This window comes from Colletotrichum lupini, chromosome 9 (assembly GCF_023278565.1).
Source record: "Colletotrichum lupini chromosome 9, complete sequence".
Classification (NCBI taxonomy): Eukaryota; Fungi; Ascomycota; class Sordariomycetes; order Glomerellales; family Glomerellaceae; genus Colletotrichum; species Colletotrichum lupini.
Window position 1 is genome coordinate 3,535,954 of NC_064682.1, and position 16,063 is coordinate 3,552,016.

Here is a 16,063-nt window from a genome sequence, read left to right on the forward strand (position 1 = left end):
CGGGTGCGGCACGTACAACGCAGATGAGGAAACTTGCGATGATGCCATCTATGTCGGACAAAGTAGACAGCAGGAAACGTCTGGAGTCCGCCTTGTGAATGATATTCGGTCTGAGGTCTTAGATAAGCTCTGGCTTGATCGCCGCATCAGGAATATTGCCGCTGGTCTCTTGGACTTTGGAGGTAGTGTTCTCGGGAGTAGCAGCATCCTCTGGGTCAGGATCCTCGGAAGCGGGTTCCGTAGCTTCTTTGGCGAATCGCAGACGAGCCGAGAGACGGCTGAGCAGCAAGCTCGTCTCGGGATCATAAGCAGGCGCTCCATCGAGAGAGACGTCATCCTTGGGCGCGGTTCGGGGAGGTCCACGAGCGGCGTCCATGGCAGCGATGTATCGCTTGAGGAAGAGCTGCAGTTCACCCTCATGGGCGAGGAGATCCATCATGACTTCTGTGTCGACCCTGTTATTTCCAAGTACATTAGCCCCGATATGTTTAAAGTTGGTATAGTATCAGGAAAGAAAGAAGGAAGGAGCGACACGAACACTTTCTCCTTTACCGCGCGGTCAATGATGGCCTTGCAGCGACGCGCTTTCTCCAGGGACATCTCCAATATGGTGATCAGTGGCTGCGCATCATCCGACATGCCAGGGTGGAGGATCGACATCGCGAGCATGACTAGGTTGGCATGCCGAAGCGCTTCTTCCGCATGCTCAACGTAGCCTTCCGGGCTATCAATAAGCAAAGAATGTAGGACGGATTGTTTTCTAGAATCCAGTCTGGGTTCCAGGAGCAGCGCCGCAGCAGCCTTCTCCACGTGAGAGCGTGGAGCTTCAGAGAGGAACAGCGTCATGACTGAATTGAACCGCGATTCGAGTTCTTCTGCGAGGTATTAACATGTGGAAGGTACGGGGCGAGGCAATTGGGCTGGCTTACCTCTGCCGAAATCGGGTGGCTCTGTTCCGTTGGGAGTAGCCAAGGCTGCAGAGTGTACGTCGTGGTGATAGCGTTCGGGGCGAGAGAGAGAGAGAGAGAGAGGAGTGTACCAAGCTCCAGTTGATGACGTTGAAAAGGTGAGGAGGGCGAGAAAAAGAGGAAGAGAAAGAGAATCAGAAGGAACCCCCCCACCCCCAAATGAGGCAGCATCATCTCAATGGAGGGACCTAGCACAGGCAACCGTGTCTGCCGACTTTTGAAAGTAGGGTCGCGTTGGAAATCTTTGTTTTGAATATCGGTGGATGAGACAAACAAAGACATGGTGAATTCGCTTTCTGGAAATACGAGTGGCGTGTCTGTGAGGAGCGTGCCCCATAGAGCCAACTGGCCGTATGAAGCTGTCAAGTCACCATTGATTTAATTGAGAACAAAACGGTCAACTTCGTATTAGAGCGTGCACATCAGATCATGTGATGGTATATAATCAATTCGACAATGAGTTTGTCGCATCGTATGGCTAAATCCCTCAAGCAGATATTCCTCGCTTCCTGGAGCCATCTAGGGCTTCCACCTGAAAGCAGGGTGCTTCCAATCCAAATCACTCTCTTCTTGTCTCGATAAGCCCTGCAACTCGGCCTCGACGTTTCGGGCCTCACGTCTACGGTTGTCTCGCTTCATCCAGAACAACGTGAGAGTCGAGGTAATCAGAATCATGCTGCAGGTCGCCAGGTTCAATCCGTTGCCGATTGGGTAGTTGGGTGCGTCCCATGGCAAGAAAGCCCACTAAAGCCACGAGTTAGTATACAATCAAAGGCTATAATGAGGAAGGGGGGTAGGCTTACAGTTGAAATGAGGCCTCCCACGTTGCCAAACATAACGTTTGTTCCAATCGCTGCGCTACGTGCCGTGTCGGACACGACATTCGCGGCGACCTGAGCGTTTGTGAGGGCGCCGAGAGCGAATACAGCTGACGTGATGAGGAAAGTGGCACCGTAGCGCACTGAGAGGTCCTTTGAAGCCAGGAACATGATATAACCAATCATTGCTAGCGGTGCAGACATCATGAAGAAGATCTGTCGGCGATCGAGGCGCCAGCTGAGCAGTGGCAGCAGGACGGTGAAGAAGGCTCCAACAACGTAGGGAGGGACGGTGAAGAGTTGTTGGCGCTGAACAGTCGCCGTGGGGTAGATACCCCTGACGATCGTTGGCAGGAAGAAAGCGAGGCCTTGCACAGTGACGTTGTTCAACAGGAAGACAAACGATGTTGCCAACGTAACAGGTGCGAAAATTCCCCGACGGAGCTTCTTGGTGTCCATCTTGTCGAGGACTTGAGTCTGACCAACACGCTCAGAGCGAACACGGGTCTCGGCGAGATCCTTTTCGGCCTCTGTGAGCCAGCGAGCAGAGGCGGGGCGGTCGGTAAGGGTAATGAAGCCGATGAGCGCCAGCCCAATTGTGATGATTCCTTCGATGGCAAAGATCATGCGCCATGTATGGATGCTTCCGAATCCATCGAGGCGAAGAATGGCAGAGGCCAAGAGACCACCGAAAGCTCCAGCCAAAGGCGACATGACAATGTACAAGCTGAGGCGGAAGGCGAGTTCGGATCGTCGGTACCAGCGGGACAGGTAATAGGCAATGCCTGGCAACATTCCAGCCTCAAAGATGCCGAGAAGGAATCGGACTGCCATGAGCTGTGGGACGGTGTGGACGAAAGCAGTGCCGACTGAGCAGATGCCAAAGAGCAAGGTGGTAAGAGGGAGGAACCATCCGGGCCCCATGACCTTGCAGAGGATGTTGGCGGGAATTTCGAATAGAATGTAGCTGATGTAGAAGACACTGAGTGTTCCATTGTAGTCGTAGCCTGCCATGCCGAGGTCCTTCTCGAGACCTGCAATGCGAGCGTTGCCTAGGGTAGTTGTAAGTCGTTGTCAACATTGTAACGAGCCGAAAAAAACAAACCAATGTTGGCTCTGTCAATGAAGCAGAAGAGGTAAAGCAGAGCGACCGTTGGCACAATCATGAGATCGATCTTTAGCCTAAGCTTTCTCTCTACGGTCGGGTCGTACGCAAGAGACTGCTCGGTGTGCCTGACGATAAGGGGTCAACCAGGTTTCTGGGTAGTAGTGCGCTGTACGTGTCTTACTTTTCCGGGTCAAGCTTCGCGTCGTACGAGGACCTTTGCGCCATCTTGGCGTTGATGTCGTCGATGTTCTCGACGGTGGGCTTATCGTTACTCATGATGAAAGGAAATCGCGGTGCGTCGCTCAGCCGAATGCCTTTGTGAGCGAAATGTCGACTTCGGCGTGGTGTCGAAGAGGTAACCTGGGGTAGGAAAACTCTCGAATCTGGCAGGGGATGAAGGACCCTTTTCAATGTCGAGACGACTGACTCAACAAAACACAGTCTCAAGGGGGCCAGCTGGAAATCCCGTAGGCTGGTCCAGGCTGGCGAGATAGATATCTCATTAGCGACCCTTGTCTTTCCCCCTTGTCCCAGATTGGAGGTGGAGGCGTGGCACCTAGCTACCCCAGACGGGTTATCCCACACACCAAACAACGCGGGGTAGACATCCACAAGAGCGGACGCCTCTTTTCACATCCAATCTGCATCGGGTGCGAGCTCGGGAAACGGCACCAAGCCAGCACCAAGCAACACTTGCAGGACCGCGGCCCATGTTATCGGATCCATTCCACTCCCACATCGGGGGACATGCCAGCCAGTGAGGAAGATGCTCACTCTGATGACGTGGTGAGATGGTAATTTGGGTCTGCTACGACCGTTGCAACGATGCCAGTCTCAGGATTGGCGAACAAGCAACAATGGTGCAAGATTGGCGATGTGATGAGATGGATGTATGTTTACGCGCTGCAGCAGCTGCTTCTTCGAGGTAACTGCAGCAGCAGACACGAATATTTGGCCGAGTCTTGTCTTGCAGCCGTGCCGATAAGCAGATGTCAGAACTGCAGCTTCCCGAATAGAGCATCACATTGCGCCAGCTTCTGTGCCTCTCTCCCTCCAGACCCGTCAACAACGGCTTTGGTCGCAAGCAGCCCTTGTCCAGCCTTCCATGTCGACTAGGCTCAACTCGGCGTAACTGGGGAGGAATACAGATCACGCTCCATTCCCGACACGTTTCGGGAGTCAATATCGGCACTCCTAGTCGGCAACCAGAGCACGAGCTTAGATTACAGGCCGCGGACTTTAGATTCGGGCGTGCATCTGTACGGGAGAGAAAACCACACCGGGCACAAGTTGCAGCTGCCGTTCGTGCGTGCGTGCGTGGGGCGGATGCGAACTAGGTAGCTGGACCTTGTCGAGCATGGGGTTTGAGCGCCGCATCATATATCAGATGCAAGACCTCCGGAGAGCCGATTGGAAGATGTCGCGAGTGGTTGAGTTGGTTTTCCCATGAACGCGCGCGGCTTCATCCGCTATTGCGACGTGCCAACCTTGGAGTCGTGGTGATGGAACTCAAATTGGGGTCCGGCGGAGTCTAGTCGTTGTCTAGTCGTCCGTGGTTGTGAATAGGCTGGGACACCACGTTGCTGTCCCCCTCCCCCTCTTGCTTTCGACAGGTCGACCCCCAACTTCCATTTCTCCAACTTTGCTTTTGGTGTTCGGATGCTGTGGCCAGCTGATCTTTGGCTTGTTGAGGCGTTTTGCTGACTTCTGCTTGCAGTGAAGACAGCTCTGAAATCCGGGATATCCGCTGCTCGGAAAGTCCGCCAAAACATGTTCATCCCTGAATCCGCAATAGGTCAATGGATTGTTGAGTATTCCGCTAGCTCGGAATGATCGGTGATATAAGAAGACGCCAACTTCCTCATCGCGACGGCGTGCTTTCCCCATCGGATCTGGATTCATCGACTATCGGAAAGGGGGTTCGGAAGTCCTCTCTGTGCGACTTGGCCTACCGGGGTTGGTGCTCTGCGCCATACGGAAAGCGTCCACGGCTTGTGTCAATGGGTTCCGAGGTTACAAGGCAGACCATGAGCGTCTTCTCTTGGCAAATGAAATGCCTCATCTTGTTTCGCGGGGTTTGTTAATTTTTTGGCGCCATCCGAGTGAACAATTGGTGTTGTCCATGGTAGATTCGGCGAACTCTTGCCCAAACGGTCATTGACCAGGCAAGGCAATGTCGTTCACCAAGATGGATGATTGCCCACGGTCGAGACCTCGTCAAGCTAGGTATAGCATCCGATGGGAGGAGCTGATCCGGGGAAGAAAAGGGACGCATCCGAAGCCCAGAACCTGGAGAAGCGGGAAAAGCTAAGCTTAACGTCGATAGCGTCGAATCCCGCCAGATTGGGCCGTGGCTGTACTCCGTACATAGTCCCACGCGAGATGGCATAGATTCATCGCCTGGAGACACACACACTGAATGCATCGACTAAGGCCGCTCGTGTGTTCCTTGAGGCCTCAAACTGCATCGAATTCCGAAGATGTGGTCGCCCAAACGGTCGTGCGAGGGCTGTGGGCGAATATCTATCACATCAATGGTTTCTTTGCCCAACGTGCTATGCTTGACTCGAGATAGTTGGTGCTGGGTAGGTGCCTTGGCTGTTGGAGGGAACGGCTTGATTGAAGTTCCTTTGAGAGTTTTGGTTTGAGAAAGCAACAGCCAGGTAATGGCCCTTTCCGGCGGCAGTCCGGTCTAATATCCGCGGTCCATCTGGGGAGTCCCCAGAACAGTACAGTCTGATGGAAACGAACGATAGCAATTGAGTCGTGGATTCGTGGTTAATGGGTTGAGAACTTTGAGAGGGGGGGGCATCGCCTGGGCTCTCTCCTTGTGGACCAATAGAATGCCAGTACCGAGTACGTACCGGAGTCACGATTTGGTTGGACAAACACGACCCACCGTGGCGGGCATCGCACGTGCATTTTCTTATCTTATCTCGTATGACATAAGCAGATACGTACCGGAGCAGATAACGCACCTCAGGTTCAAGGGACGGGAAGGAGCAGACAGCAAAGTACGTATTCATACAATGGTTAGACTCGAAGGAGAACTCGACGACTGGCACGGCATTCTCTTCCAAACCACAACGCACATCTACAAAGCTGCCTCGCCTCATCTGATTCTCTTATGCCATCGAGTCAGCCTCACCACATCGCTGTGCAAATTTCCAACAATTTTCACTCTGTGTCCAACAGGCAGAGGGCAGCGACAAGCAAAACTGTAATTTGACAAGCAACAGCCCGCGCACAAAGAGAACAATGCCAAAATCACAAGCGCAAACTACCAATGCTCCCCCGGAATGGGGACACCCCAGCTCCCAACGTCTCCTTAACGGCCAATAGGGCCGCCATCGGGCACCCAAGTCGCTTCGACAGTGGAGAATTACAATTCTCCCAAGGCCCCAGAGTCCAAGGGCCCCTCTCACACATCCACCACGCCTCACGATTCGCGACTCTGATAGCCCACACCGGGACGCCTTATCACTGCCGCAGTGCCCCAGACCAGGCGGCGGCTGGTTGGGCAATGGGCACACAGCGTCTAGAGACTAGAGTGCAGACCGCACCAATATTTGGTACCCGACGTCATCGAGCAGGGTGGCGGTCAACTCGAACCCCCACAGAGACAAAGCTGAGCAAGGCATGTTGGCGCAGCGAGTCGCAGCACAAGCACAGTGACGGCAGAGAAGCCCGCCAGTTTCCAACTGTGTTCTGCGGAAGAGGAAGCGCAAGGCAAGGGCCGAGGCGGGAGCGAACGCTATGCCAAAGGGCAGACGAGACGAAAGGACGAGACACTTGACAGCGAAGAAAGAGTTTGGAAGTTTCCAACGTCGGCCCATTCCACTGTTACAACTTACGCCGCCCGGACGACAATTAACCTCTTTTCCCACCCACCCATCCGACTGTCTGGCATCCCCCATCTTCTCCATTTCCCGTCGATCCGTTCAAGCCCAACGACGGGACCGCGGTCCATGGACGATGGGGCACCCAGCGGGCTCCATGGCTCCGTACGGGATCCCGCTGTGCGCAGGCTGGTAGATCTGGCCCGGAATGGAGTCCTAGGCTCACTCCTGGCTGCGCTTTTCCAAACAGGCGCCCCGTCGATGGCTGCCCAAGCGGCGACGTCAGGTTCGAGAGGGCACAAAAGCGGACTGGGCCACTAAGGCTAAAGGCCGCGTTGGACCGGGTCTGGAATGGTCAGATGGGCAGAACCGCAGCGAAAAGCAACGACGCAGGCCTCGGGAAGGGCTTTTTACAAGGAGTAGCCTTGTTGCCACAGCCCTCTCGTCTCCCGCCAGGTTTGGACGACGGGTGCGATGACCGATACGGCACTGATGGCCCTCGTTAAGGACCGACAATCACTGTCGCTCCTCGCGCAAAATGCCATGCTGCGGTCAATAGCTTGTCCAACGACGAAACAGGCTTTGGATACCGAGTTCGAATGCACTTTTGCATCCCTATTGGTGTTTCTGGCATCATGCGGGAGAGCTGCGGGCCATCAGTCCGTCGCATAACTAACAGCGGCCATCTTCTCCCTACCAGACCGTTGGACCATCCAGAGAAGGCCAGGCAAGCTGGGATCATCGCTCAAGCAGCATCGCCAACACCACCATCTTCCTCGTTCAGTCTGACGAACCAAGCCAACCCTGTCCTGGCTTCCGTCCGTCGTTCCAAGAAGCCTGCTTTTCCACTCCACCACAAATCTCCGTGTCGTGTCCAAGACTTAAACTACAAAACCGCCTCGTTTTTTCCCAGCCACCACCTTTTCGTCTGTCTGTTCTCTTTTCGCAAGGACCCTTAAAAACGACACCACTCACGGCTTGGACCAGTGCGAGTGCCCGTATCTCATTTCGCAGCTCCGGTGGTTCAGCAAGAACAGTCAGCTTCAGGATCGTTGTTGGGGAGTGTCGAGTAGACGGAGGACCATTATCGGGTCTACTGTCACAGGCCCATTTTCGTGAGGTCAGCTGGTAGAGTTCCAGGTTGCTTCCTGGCTTCACATTGCCTTCTCATAGGCCGTTTACCACCCACGCCTACCACCACACACGACACACACAAGAGAGTCTAGAACACCGAGTCCAGTCACTTGTCGAGTTCAGTCCGGCTTTCCATCGCATCACCCGTCTTCGCCCACTACCATACACCAGTCAGCCAAACCACGAAGAGGGGTTCATCGCCTGCCTCACTCACTCACCCACTCACTCACTCACCATACATTGTCAGTGTTACAGTGTCACATACCAGTCTCAGAAACCCTGGAAGAAGCCACTCGCACGCCACTCTAACGCAGGGCGGCGCCGCTACTCCATTATCCAATCCAAATTCCAAAATAGCCCACTGGACCCAAGTCGGGTCAACGGCCTTCACCGACACTATCGGCGCTATTGGCCTGGGTTCGCATACCTTACGTTAGGGGGCCAGCCATCCCACCACTCACTCACTCGCTCTCTGCTGCGACACTGGATCACACACATTATTCCCGCTTTTCCCCTCTTTCCTCGCTCTCTTCTGGCCCTCTCTCCCTAGAGGTGTCGTCATCGCCCTGATTCTCAACTCTCGCAATACGAGCGACTTCTCTCGAGATTCACAACCACGAACTCCTGTCATCACCCGATCATTCCACAACCTCCCGGGAACAAACCATCACCTGTGACATCCCGGATCCCTAATTTCACGACCACCGCTATTTTTCTGCAATATTTTGTGATACCCGAGATCGACTTTATTTTCACTTCCAACCACACATACGTTAACCATCAACCAAAATGGCCGGCCGTGCTGAGCGCTGGGACCGCGACCGCTTCATGCAAGAACGGGAGCGAGACCGCTATCCAGATGATCGTCGCTATCCAGACGAACGAAGCAGATTCGAGGAAAGAAGCCGCTTCGAGGAACGTGATGACTATCGCCCACCGCCTCGCCGCGGCAGAGATCACTCCGATGAGCGCTTCGACCGTGGCCCATTTGACCGCGGACATCGCGGCGGATACGAAGAGGATTCTGTAAGAGACCGCCGCTACGTCGAAGAAGACCGTTATGGTCCTCGTCGCGGAGAACCTTTGGACCGGGAGTTTGATCGTCGTCTTTTCTTCGAAAGAGAGCAACGAGAAGTCCGTGAGGCCTCGCCACCACGCCGCCCGACCATGCTCCGTCGTCAATCTTCCCTCGACACCTTTGACCGTCGCCCTCTCCGCTTTTATGAGCGTGAGGAATATCCCCCGCCAGCCCGCCGAGAAGATGTTCGCCCTCGCGACGATTACCGGGCCCCTCCATACGTTCCAATCCCTCTGCCCCGCACCCGCCAGCTGGGCCCCGCACCATCTCAACGATACGACGAGATCCAGATCGCCGAACCAGGCTACTACGGCGACGAGGAGTTCCGCGGCATGCCTGAGCGGGTGAAGGAGCGTGAGGTCGTTACTTCACGCCGGCGTAGAGACCGCAGCCGAGAGTCTAGGGTGTCAAGGTCAACCAGAAAGAGTTCGCACCGAAGCAGCTCACGATCAAGCAGCACATCCAGCAGGTCGACCAGCACTACCACCAAGACCGCGACGACTGTTCGCAGCTCCTACCCGAAGAAGGGCAAGACCCGCATCCCACAGCGCCTGGTTTCCAAGCGCGCGCTCATCGACCTGGAATATCCTTACATTGAAGAGGCAAGTTTCGCTTCAATCGAGCGCGCCAACTTTGAACTAACACATTTATTTCCCAGGGTAACACCATCATTGTTCTTAAAGCTCTCGGCCAGGACAACATCGATGAACTCCTGAAGCTCAGCGAGGAGTACAAGCAGAGTAAGTGATTCCATGTGCCTTGATCCATCTGACTGCAGCTGACATGATGCCAGGTGAATTGGAGATTGCTGCAGCTCGATCATCGGCTGGCAAGCATGAAGAACGACACGAGGAGATTTACACCATCCCTCCGCCGGTTGCTGCCCTTCCCCCGCCGCCCCCGACTGTCATCCATGTCCCTCCTCCTCCACCGGCTCCTGCTTCAGTGGCGCCGCCTCCCGCGCCCCCAACCGTCGTTTCTGCTCACCCTCCTGCTCCCCCATCCGTCTACTATGAGGCGCCTCCTCCGCCACCTCCCGCTCCCGTTCACGAGGTTGTCAACAAGACTACCATCATCCGCGATGTCTCTCCTGCTCGCAGCTCCACATCCTACACAACATCGACGACCGCAACACCAGTCGTATACGAGCGCCGCGAGTACAGCGAAGAGGTCCCTATCGGACCCATGGCGGTCGCTGAGCGTCGCCGTAGCCGGTCTCGGTCTCGCAAGAATATCAGATCCGAGATCAAGGCTCTTGAGGCTGAGCTTCACGAGCGCAAGCACGGAAGGAGCCGTGAACTCGTCCGTGCTGAACAGATGCCCGATGGCGCTGTAGTCCTCTTCGAGGAGAAGGTCGAGAAGGTCGAGGAGCCGCGGCGTGGAGTGCGGATTGAGAAGGACAAGAAAGGTAGGATGGCCATCAGCGTACCAAAGTACTACTAAGGTACGCTTCGTCACCGTCTCGTCAAGTCAGAGCCCAGGCTAACGCGAGAGTTTTCAGGTCCTCCTCCTGGAATCATGCGCGCTATGCTGGCAACTCTCACATAAGTTACCTGTGCCGGCCAGGCGCATGACTTGTTTTTCAGTACGAGATTGAATGTACAGAAGGCGATTTACAGACCTCGTACACTACGAGACGGACTTTGTTGCATTGTTTATCAGCAGGGAATTGGATTGTTCAGGACGATTTTACCGTTATTATTCCCCAATAGAAAAAAAAGGAACTCCGTTGGCTTTGCAATCCTGGGAAGGGATTTGCGTATATGTATGGATGGGATTAGTAACCCTATAGTTTCACATGCGCCCCAACGCAGGTTTTGGGGCATGGTTTGTCGCCTCTAGGTACTGGACGATTTACCGGTATACTCTTTTCGGTTAGATGGCGCAGGTTACGAATCTATGACTTCTATTTTTTGACGTTGGGATATCAACCATGTTACATTGTCCCCTTTTGAATTGTATCCCATCATGGGTAACCAACCTATTGATTTATGCACGCACAGGCAAATAGCGCTTTAAGTTTGGCCTGACAAGAGCCTAGTTCATCCGGGGGTTATTGACACGTCGGCGCCGTACCTGAGATACAGCTACCGAGGCAAATGAGAACAGCGCATTCACCACGGCCTGAACCTTCAGTCGTCGTCTCGTAAGCTGTGTTTCGGCCCCGGTGGCAGCTCGGGAGTAGTTTTCCCTTTGCCAAAGTATCATAGAAGAGCCCCATCATGACAGTGAGCAGTCGGTTGGAGCTTGATGACTGAAGTAAGTTGAAGATAGGGTGACGCGTACACTCAGCTCGTAAAGGGTTCCCTCCAACCCCATTCTTACGAGGATGGCGTTTTCCAGCCTTGTCGAAACAGTTCGTGATACGCTCGAGACGTAAGAAGGTTGGTCCATTGTTAATCTAACGCGTCGTCACCCGCATCATGGCTGAGTTTCTGTACTGTAAGTAGCGAGTCAAGATCTCCATGGCGACTATTTCGGACATGACTATGAAGATTATCGGTGTATGGGGAGAACGCGGAAGCGCGGCTTACCCCCTGTCGATCTCGTATGCTTACTTTTGACGCCGGCTCGGCATCTACGTAGGGCCCGCATGTTTAGACGTCGAAGGCTCTAAACTCCCCGAACTATATTTTCCCCGAGGAAACTAGGAGCGGATTGGGAAATTGGACCCCGAGCACTGCCTCAACACCAACCTCTGATGTTGTTGTTGATACAGGGCGTTGTAACCGAAACACCATGAATAGCTCAGCCAGCGCGTATCAATGGAGTCCGAAATCTCATCATGGCTCTCTATAAAGCGAACGGTGGATCTTGTACTTGCACGAGGAAGGTCAAAACCAGCGGACACAGTTGTGATTGATCAAGTTTTATTCAGAATCCAGGAGAGGAAAGCATTAATGCGACAATGGACCAACAGCCTTCCAAGTATCCTTACGACCCGTCTCTAGCTGCAGCAGTGACCTTTGCCGTGCTGTTCGGTATTAGTGGTGTAATACATTCCTTTCAGCTCAAGCGGGCGAAGACTTGGTACTGGATCGCCTTTTTCATCGGTGTCAACTGTAAGAGGCCACTGAACCCGTTGATTACTTGAAGCCTGACCACTGATGACCTGCTGAATAGTTGAAAGCATTGGATACGGGAGTCGAGCAATGAACGCATCCGAAACACCGAATTATTCACAGGTCCCGTTCATCATCCAGACTCTTCTACCGTTGCTTGCCCCGGCACTGTATGCAGCCTCGATCTACATGCTCCTAGGCCGCATTATCGACTCGTTGGAAGCGGGCCATCTATCAATCATTCCCGTCGGATGGATGACAAAGATCTTTGTGTTCGGAGACGTATTCTCGTTCGCCTTCCAGTGCATTGGTAAGCCCAGTGTCCAATCGCCGTCACCTGTGATGTTGACGGAAAGACTGACTCATTCCCCAAATAGGCGGAGCTATCCTCTCCGGTGCAAGTGACAAAGACGGACTCGACCGCGGCCAAAACATCATCCTCGTAGGTCTCGGCATTCAAATCCTCTTCTTCGCAGCCTTCATCGTCACCATCTCCGTCTTCCACTATCGAATCATTAACCACCCGACGACAACGAGCATGAACGGGCGGCGACCGTGGAGGCAGTTCATCATGGTCCTCTACGCTACCTCGTTCCTTATTCTGGTGCGGTCGATTTTCCGAGTGGCTGAGTTTGCTGAGGGACGGGACGGCGTGCTTCAGACTACAGAGGTGTATTTGTATTGTCTCGACACATCGCTCATGTTCCTCTGCGCTGCAGCTTTCAATGTGTGGTTTCCGGGTCATATTGTTTCGCCTATCACTTTCAAGGATGAGGAGAGGTTTCCTCTTGGGGCTGTATCGAATCAGGAGGATGATGGGGCGTTTAGGGTTCGGAGGTAGACTGCAGTCTGAAGCCTGGAGCTTTTGACAAGAGTTTTGCTATTGGGGCAGTACCATTTGGCTATTGGGGCAGTAATCCACTTTTTAGACCAATATGGGCTCACATCTCTGGAGCTCGGACCATAACCCCACACCTATACCCGCTGCACCTACCTACGGGCTACCTAGCGTTATTGCCTACGGTCGCAATTACCTACGGTCGCAATTACCTACGGTCGTAATTACTTACGGTTATAATTACTTATGGTCGCAATTACTTATTAAAAAAGACGATTAAATAGGTAATTAAGTAGGTAATTATAATTATAGGAAATTATAACCGTAAGTAATTATAACCGTACGTACCCGCAGCTGCCTTACGTAATTGCGACTATGGGTAATTACGACCGTGGGTAATTACGACCGTAAGTAATTACGACCGTAGGCAATAACGCTAGGTAGCCCGTAGGTAGGTGTAGCAGGGCCAAAAGATTTAGAGTTCGGAAGGTAGGCTCTGATTGGCTAATAAAGTAGATTACTGCCCCAATAGCCAAATAGTACTGCCCCAATAGTAAAACTCTTTGATAATGCAGGTCAATATGGATAATCTGTCGTTTGGCTAGCACACGGTATGCCAGTATCCGACGGGTAAAAGATGTGAGAGCGTAGGCGTACGTGTCCTAGTTAAAACCTTTAGATGTCCAGCGTAGATGTAAGCGAGGATGTCGGAAGTCAACTAATCAACGGACGGGCTTTTCTTAACATCTAAAGCTGGGCCTTGTTTTCGCAAAATCTCAATGACTTTTCCTTAGAGCCATCGACGCGGACCTTTTGCATAATAGTACTTTCCGCTACTTAGTTCAATTTCTTCAGCGTATATAAGCCTCCATGCTTTTTGGGAAGATCCCCGTCCAATCCGTTGAACAAGAGTGCCAGAGGTGATGATTTCTATGCCATATATTGCTGTCCGCCATTACTAGGGCTAGAACATCGGTTCGCCAGCATCAGAGCGCAGAATGTCCATTGAAGCACTAGGAGTGCAACTGGATTTACGACCCAGAGCCAATAACGTAGACACATATGTCGGTGATAAGGGTCACACCCACCACTGCTCTCAGGCCTGAGTAAAGTTCTGCTATTCGCTTGTCGTCGAGGCCGTCGTATGGCTTGTTGCGCATGCCCGCAGTCATCGAACTTGCCAAGCCGCGGGCCAAATTATCGACCGTGGAGATATTGCCAGCGGCTTGCGCGTAGACTTGTTTCAACCAGGTTGGGCCCGTTATTACTCCGGGTCTACCATCCAACATGCTGTGTGTGACGTTGTTCTGCAAGTTGTCCTGCAACGTGGAGGTAATCGCTCGCCAGGAGATTGCGTCTATTCGCCATACACACTCCGGCGGTACAAATTTCCAAATCACGTTCTTCCTCCTGCCAAAAGTCTTGTCTCCTTCGCGTTCAGAAAGACGGCTCGTAGGCGAAAGCTGGGATGGACCACCGTCCACTGAGTCAACTCGAACTGTATGAGGCGCCCAGCGCTCTCCTGCCGTACAAGACATTTCCTTGCCATTGATTAGGCCAGAGTTGGCCACAAGGGTCCACTCGAATGCCGTGTCACAATCTCGTTCGAATTTGGATATTCTACTTCGAGATAGACTCCATCTTGGACCTTGCTATGGTAACGCTTGACGCATGCATATAGCCTGCATCGAACGTCAGGTGCTGAAGTGTTTACCTCATCTGCGCAGGTGTCATCCTGATGGTTACAGGGGAAATCAAGTACCGTCAAAACATCGAAACTATAAAAGGGTCTAAATGACACTTTGTCTTTATCAAAGATTCCCGGTGTGGTCAAGAGAGACAATTTCGAACTGCCCGTTCCATGGACTAGAAACTTCCGGAATCAATGATGGCACGGTGTAATTGTAATCGTTAGACAACTGCTATGCGTAGAAGGGGCATCTGGACCCTCTTGAACTTTGATGACTCGGTCCGTAATGTCTTGACAGCAGTGACAAATGGCTAAAGATGAGAAGTTACTGCCGTTGCCCCCGTTCCCAAAGGTGCAGTTGCCCGTAGCGCATTTGACGTTGATCAAGGATGCCAACTCTTGAGGATCAGCAATTCCCTTTACGATGTCGGAGTCCATCGGGCCAGCTGCGTAGTGATTCGCTCTCGGTATCTCTGCTATGATGCTGTTGACAGAATCTGCGGCACGACTGCATCCCTTGTGTTCGAACATGGCTTGAGAAATGGGATCGATGGCGAGAGCGGCTATGGTGATCAGGGCACCAAGCCCTGCCAAATAGCTTCGAGAAAGATTAGCAGGTTGGCCAAGATATGATAGAAAGCTTGGTACAAGAGCTCACGGCCTTTGTGCTTGTGGTATTTTCTTCATGATCAGTATCAAGGAGTTCCATGGACCACGTGTAGCATCGTCGAAAGCAAGCACATCAGCTAGCTTCTGTGGCGTTGAAACCAATCCCACTTCAGCTGACCCAGGCCTGATTTCCATCCTCTTGTCAGCACCAAAAGAATATTTCAATGACCTGGAAGAACCATCACTATGACGCACCTTCGGCAACGGGCATTATAAGAGATGCCTTATAAACTGCGGTAAAGGTAGCGACCAAGATATTGACCGACATCACACCTGGCCACTTGGGCAAGGGCTTGCTCTGATGGAGCGCTAATATTGTGATGATTGCTAGCACGCAACCGAGAGTGAGTAAACTACACAATATCTCTAGCCGCCATATTTGCCATATGGTCTCGTTCGTGTCGGTGGCTTGTTGGCTTGAATCGTCTGTGCCCTGCTCATTCTTTTCGGGTCGCCGCATGTGCGAATATTGCGTCATCGTACTTTCAGCTGAGTATAAAGGCCTTTGTCCTATCGGGGAATGGAGCCCTTCATCCTCACAACTGGTCGCGGCTGCACGCTCTACGGCAGTCGATGAGCTCGAATGCATGGAACCCTCCACTCATATGCTTCCGTAGTCAGCAAACTGCTACGAAGTTCGTTAGATTTTGTATCGGCGCTGTTATAGAAAGCTCTAAGGGAAAGATCACGACGGTCATTTTGAACGTGGAAAGAAGATGCGTCGTTGGCGTCATGGTGTGGTATTTGATCCATCCTCGTCCGTGTTGCGTGGACCTTCAATGTCTACGGATGGTCGGATTCTTTTCTTCATGGACCTCTACCATCTGCGGCTACTTTACTTACGAGGGCTCGTTCTAAT

General features: G+C 52.8%; 5 protein-coding genes across 5 annotated transcripts; 3 read left to right on the plus strand and 2 right to left on the minus strand.

The window, feature by feature from the left end:
- Window positions 1–118: 118 nt before the first annotated feature.
- CLUP02_16915 (major facilitator superfamily transporter) lies at window positions 119–3,170 on the minus strand (the record flags this gene model as incomplete). Its single annotated transcript, XM_049295832.1, has 9 exons — window positions 119–455; window positions 539–875; window positions 930–974; window positions 1,040–1,327; window positions 1,424–1,446; window positions 1,501–1,712; window positions 1,772–2,838; window positions 2,892–3,019; window positions 3,076–3,170. The coding sequence occupies 9 exons, from the start codon at window positions 3,168–3,170 to the stop codon at window positions 119–121; spliced, it is 2,532 nt and encodes an 843-aa protein (XP_049152979.1).
- A 51-nt stretch (window positions 3,171–3,221) lies between these two features.
- On the plus strand, window positions 3,222–8,544 carry CLUP02_16916 (uncharacterized protein; the record flags this gene model as incomplete). The annotated part of the gene is made up of 23 exons (XM_049295833.1): window positions 3,222–3,259; window positions 3,336–3,421; window positions 3,499–3,680; window positions 3,762–3,869; window positions 3,929–4,203; window positions 4,264–4,393; window positions 4,461–4,558; window positions 4,612–4,666; window positions 4,718–4,969; window positions 5,024–5,099; window positions 5,157–5,250; window positions 5,328–5,468; window positions 5,548–5,584; window positions 5,651–6,078; window positions 6,147–6,466; window positions 6,528–6,925; window positions 6,984–7,087; window positions 7,171–7,392; window positions 7,451–7,598; window positions 7,721–7,848; window positions 7,951–8,037; window positions 8,123–8,284; window positions 8,418–8,544. 23 exons carry the CDS (start codon window positions 3,222–3,224, stop codon window positions 8,542–8,544), a joined length of 3,696 nt encoding a protein of 1,231 aa, XP_049152980.1.
- A 112-nt stretch (window positions 8,545–8,656) lies between these two features.
- On the plus strand, window positions 8,657–10,493 carry CLUP02_16917 (uncharacterized protein; the record flags this gene model as incomplete). The annotated part of the gene is made up of 4 exons (XM_049295834.1): window positions 8,657–9,551; window positions 9,629–9,685; window positions 9,739–10,353; window positions 10,447–10,493. 4 exons carry the CDS (start codon window positions 8,657–8,659, stop codon window positions 10,491–10,493), a joined length of 1,614 nt encoding a protein of 537 aa, XP_049152981.1.
- Window positions 10,494–11,853: 1,360 nt separating this feature from the next.
- CLUP02_16918 (uncharacterized protein) lies at window positions 11,854–12,848 on the plus strand (the record flags this gene model as incomplete). The annotated part of the gene is made up of 3 exons (XM_049295835.1): window positions 11,854–12,007; window positions 12,069–12,317; window positions 12,385–12,848. 3 exons carry the CDS (start codon window positions 11,854–11,856, stop codon window positions 12,846–12,848), a joined length of 867 nt encoding a protein of 288 aa, XP_049152982.1.
- Window positions 12,849–13,876: 1,028 nt separating this feature from the next.
- CLUP02_16919 (uncharacterized protein) lies at window positions 13,877–15,938 on the minus strand (the record flags this gene model as incomplete). Its single annotated transcript, XM_049295836.1, has 8 exons — window positions 13,877–14,082; window positions 14,125–14,425; window positions 14,494–14,718; window positions 14,803–15,133; window positions 15,194–15,317; window positions 15,400–15,686; window positions 15,745–15,812; window positions 15,894–15,938. 8 exons carry the CDS (start codon window positions 15,936–15,938, stop codon window positions 13,877–13,879), a joined length of 1,587 nt encoding a protein of 528 aa, XP_049152983.1.
- Between the last annotated feature and the right edge of the window lie 125 nt (window positions 15,939–16,063).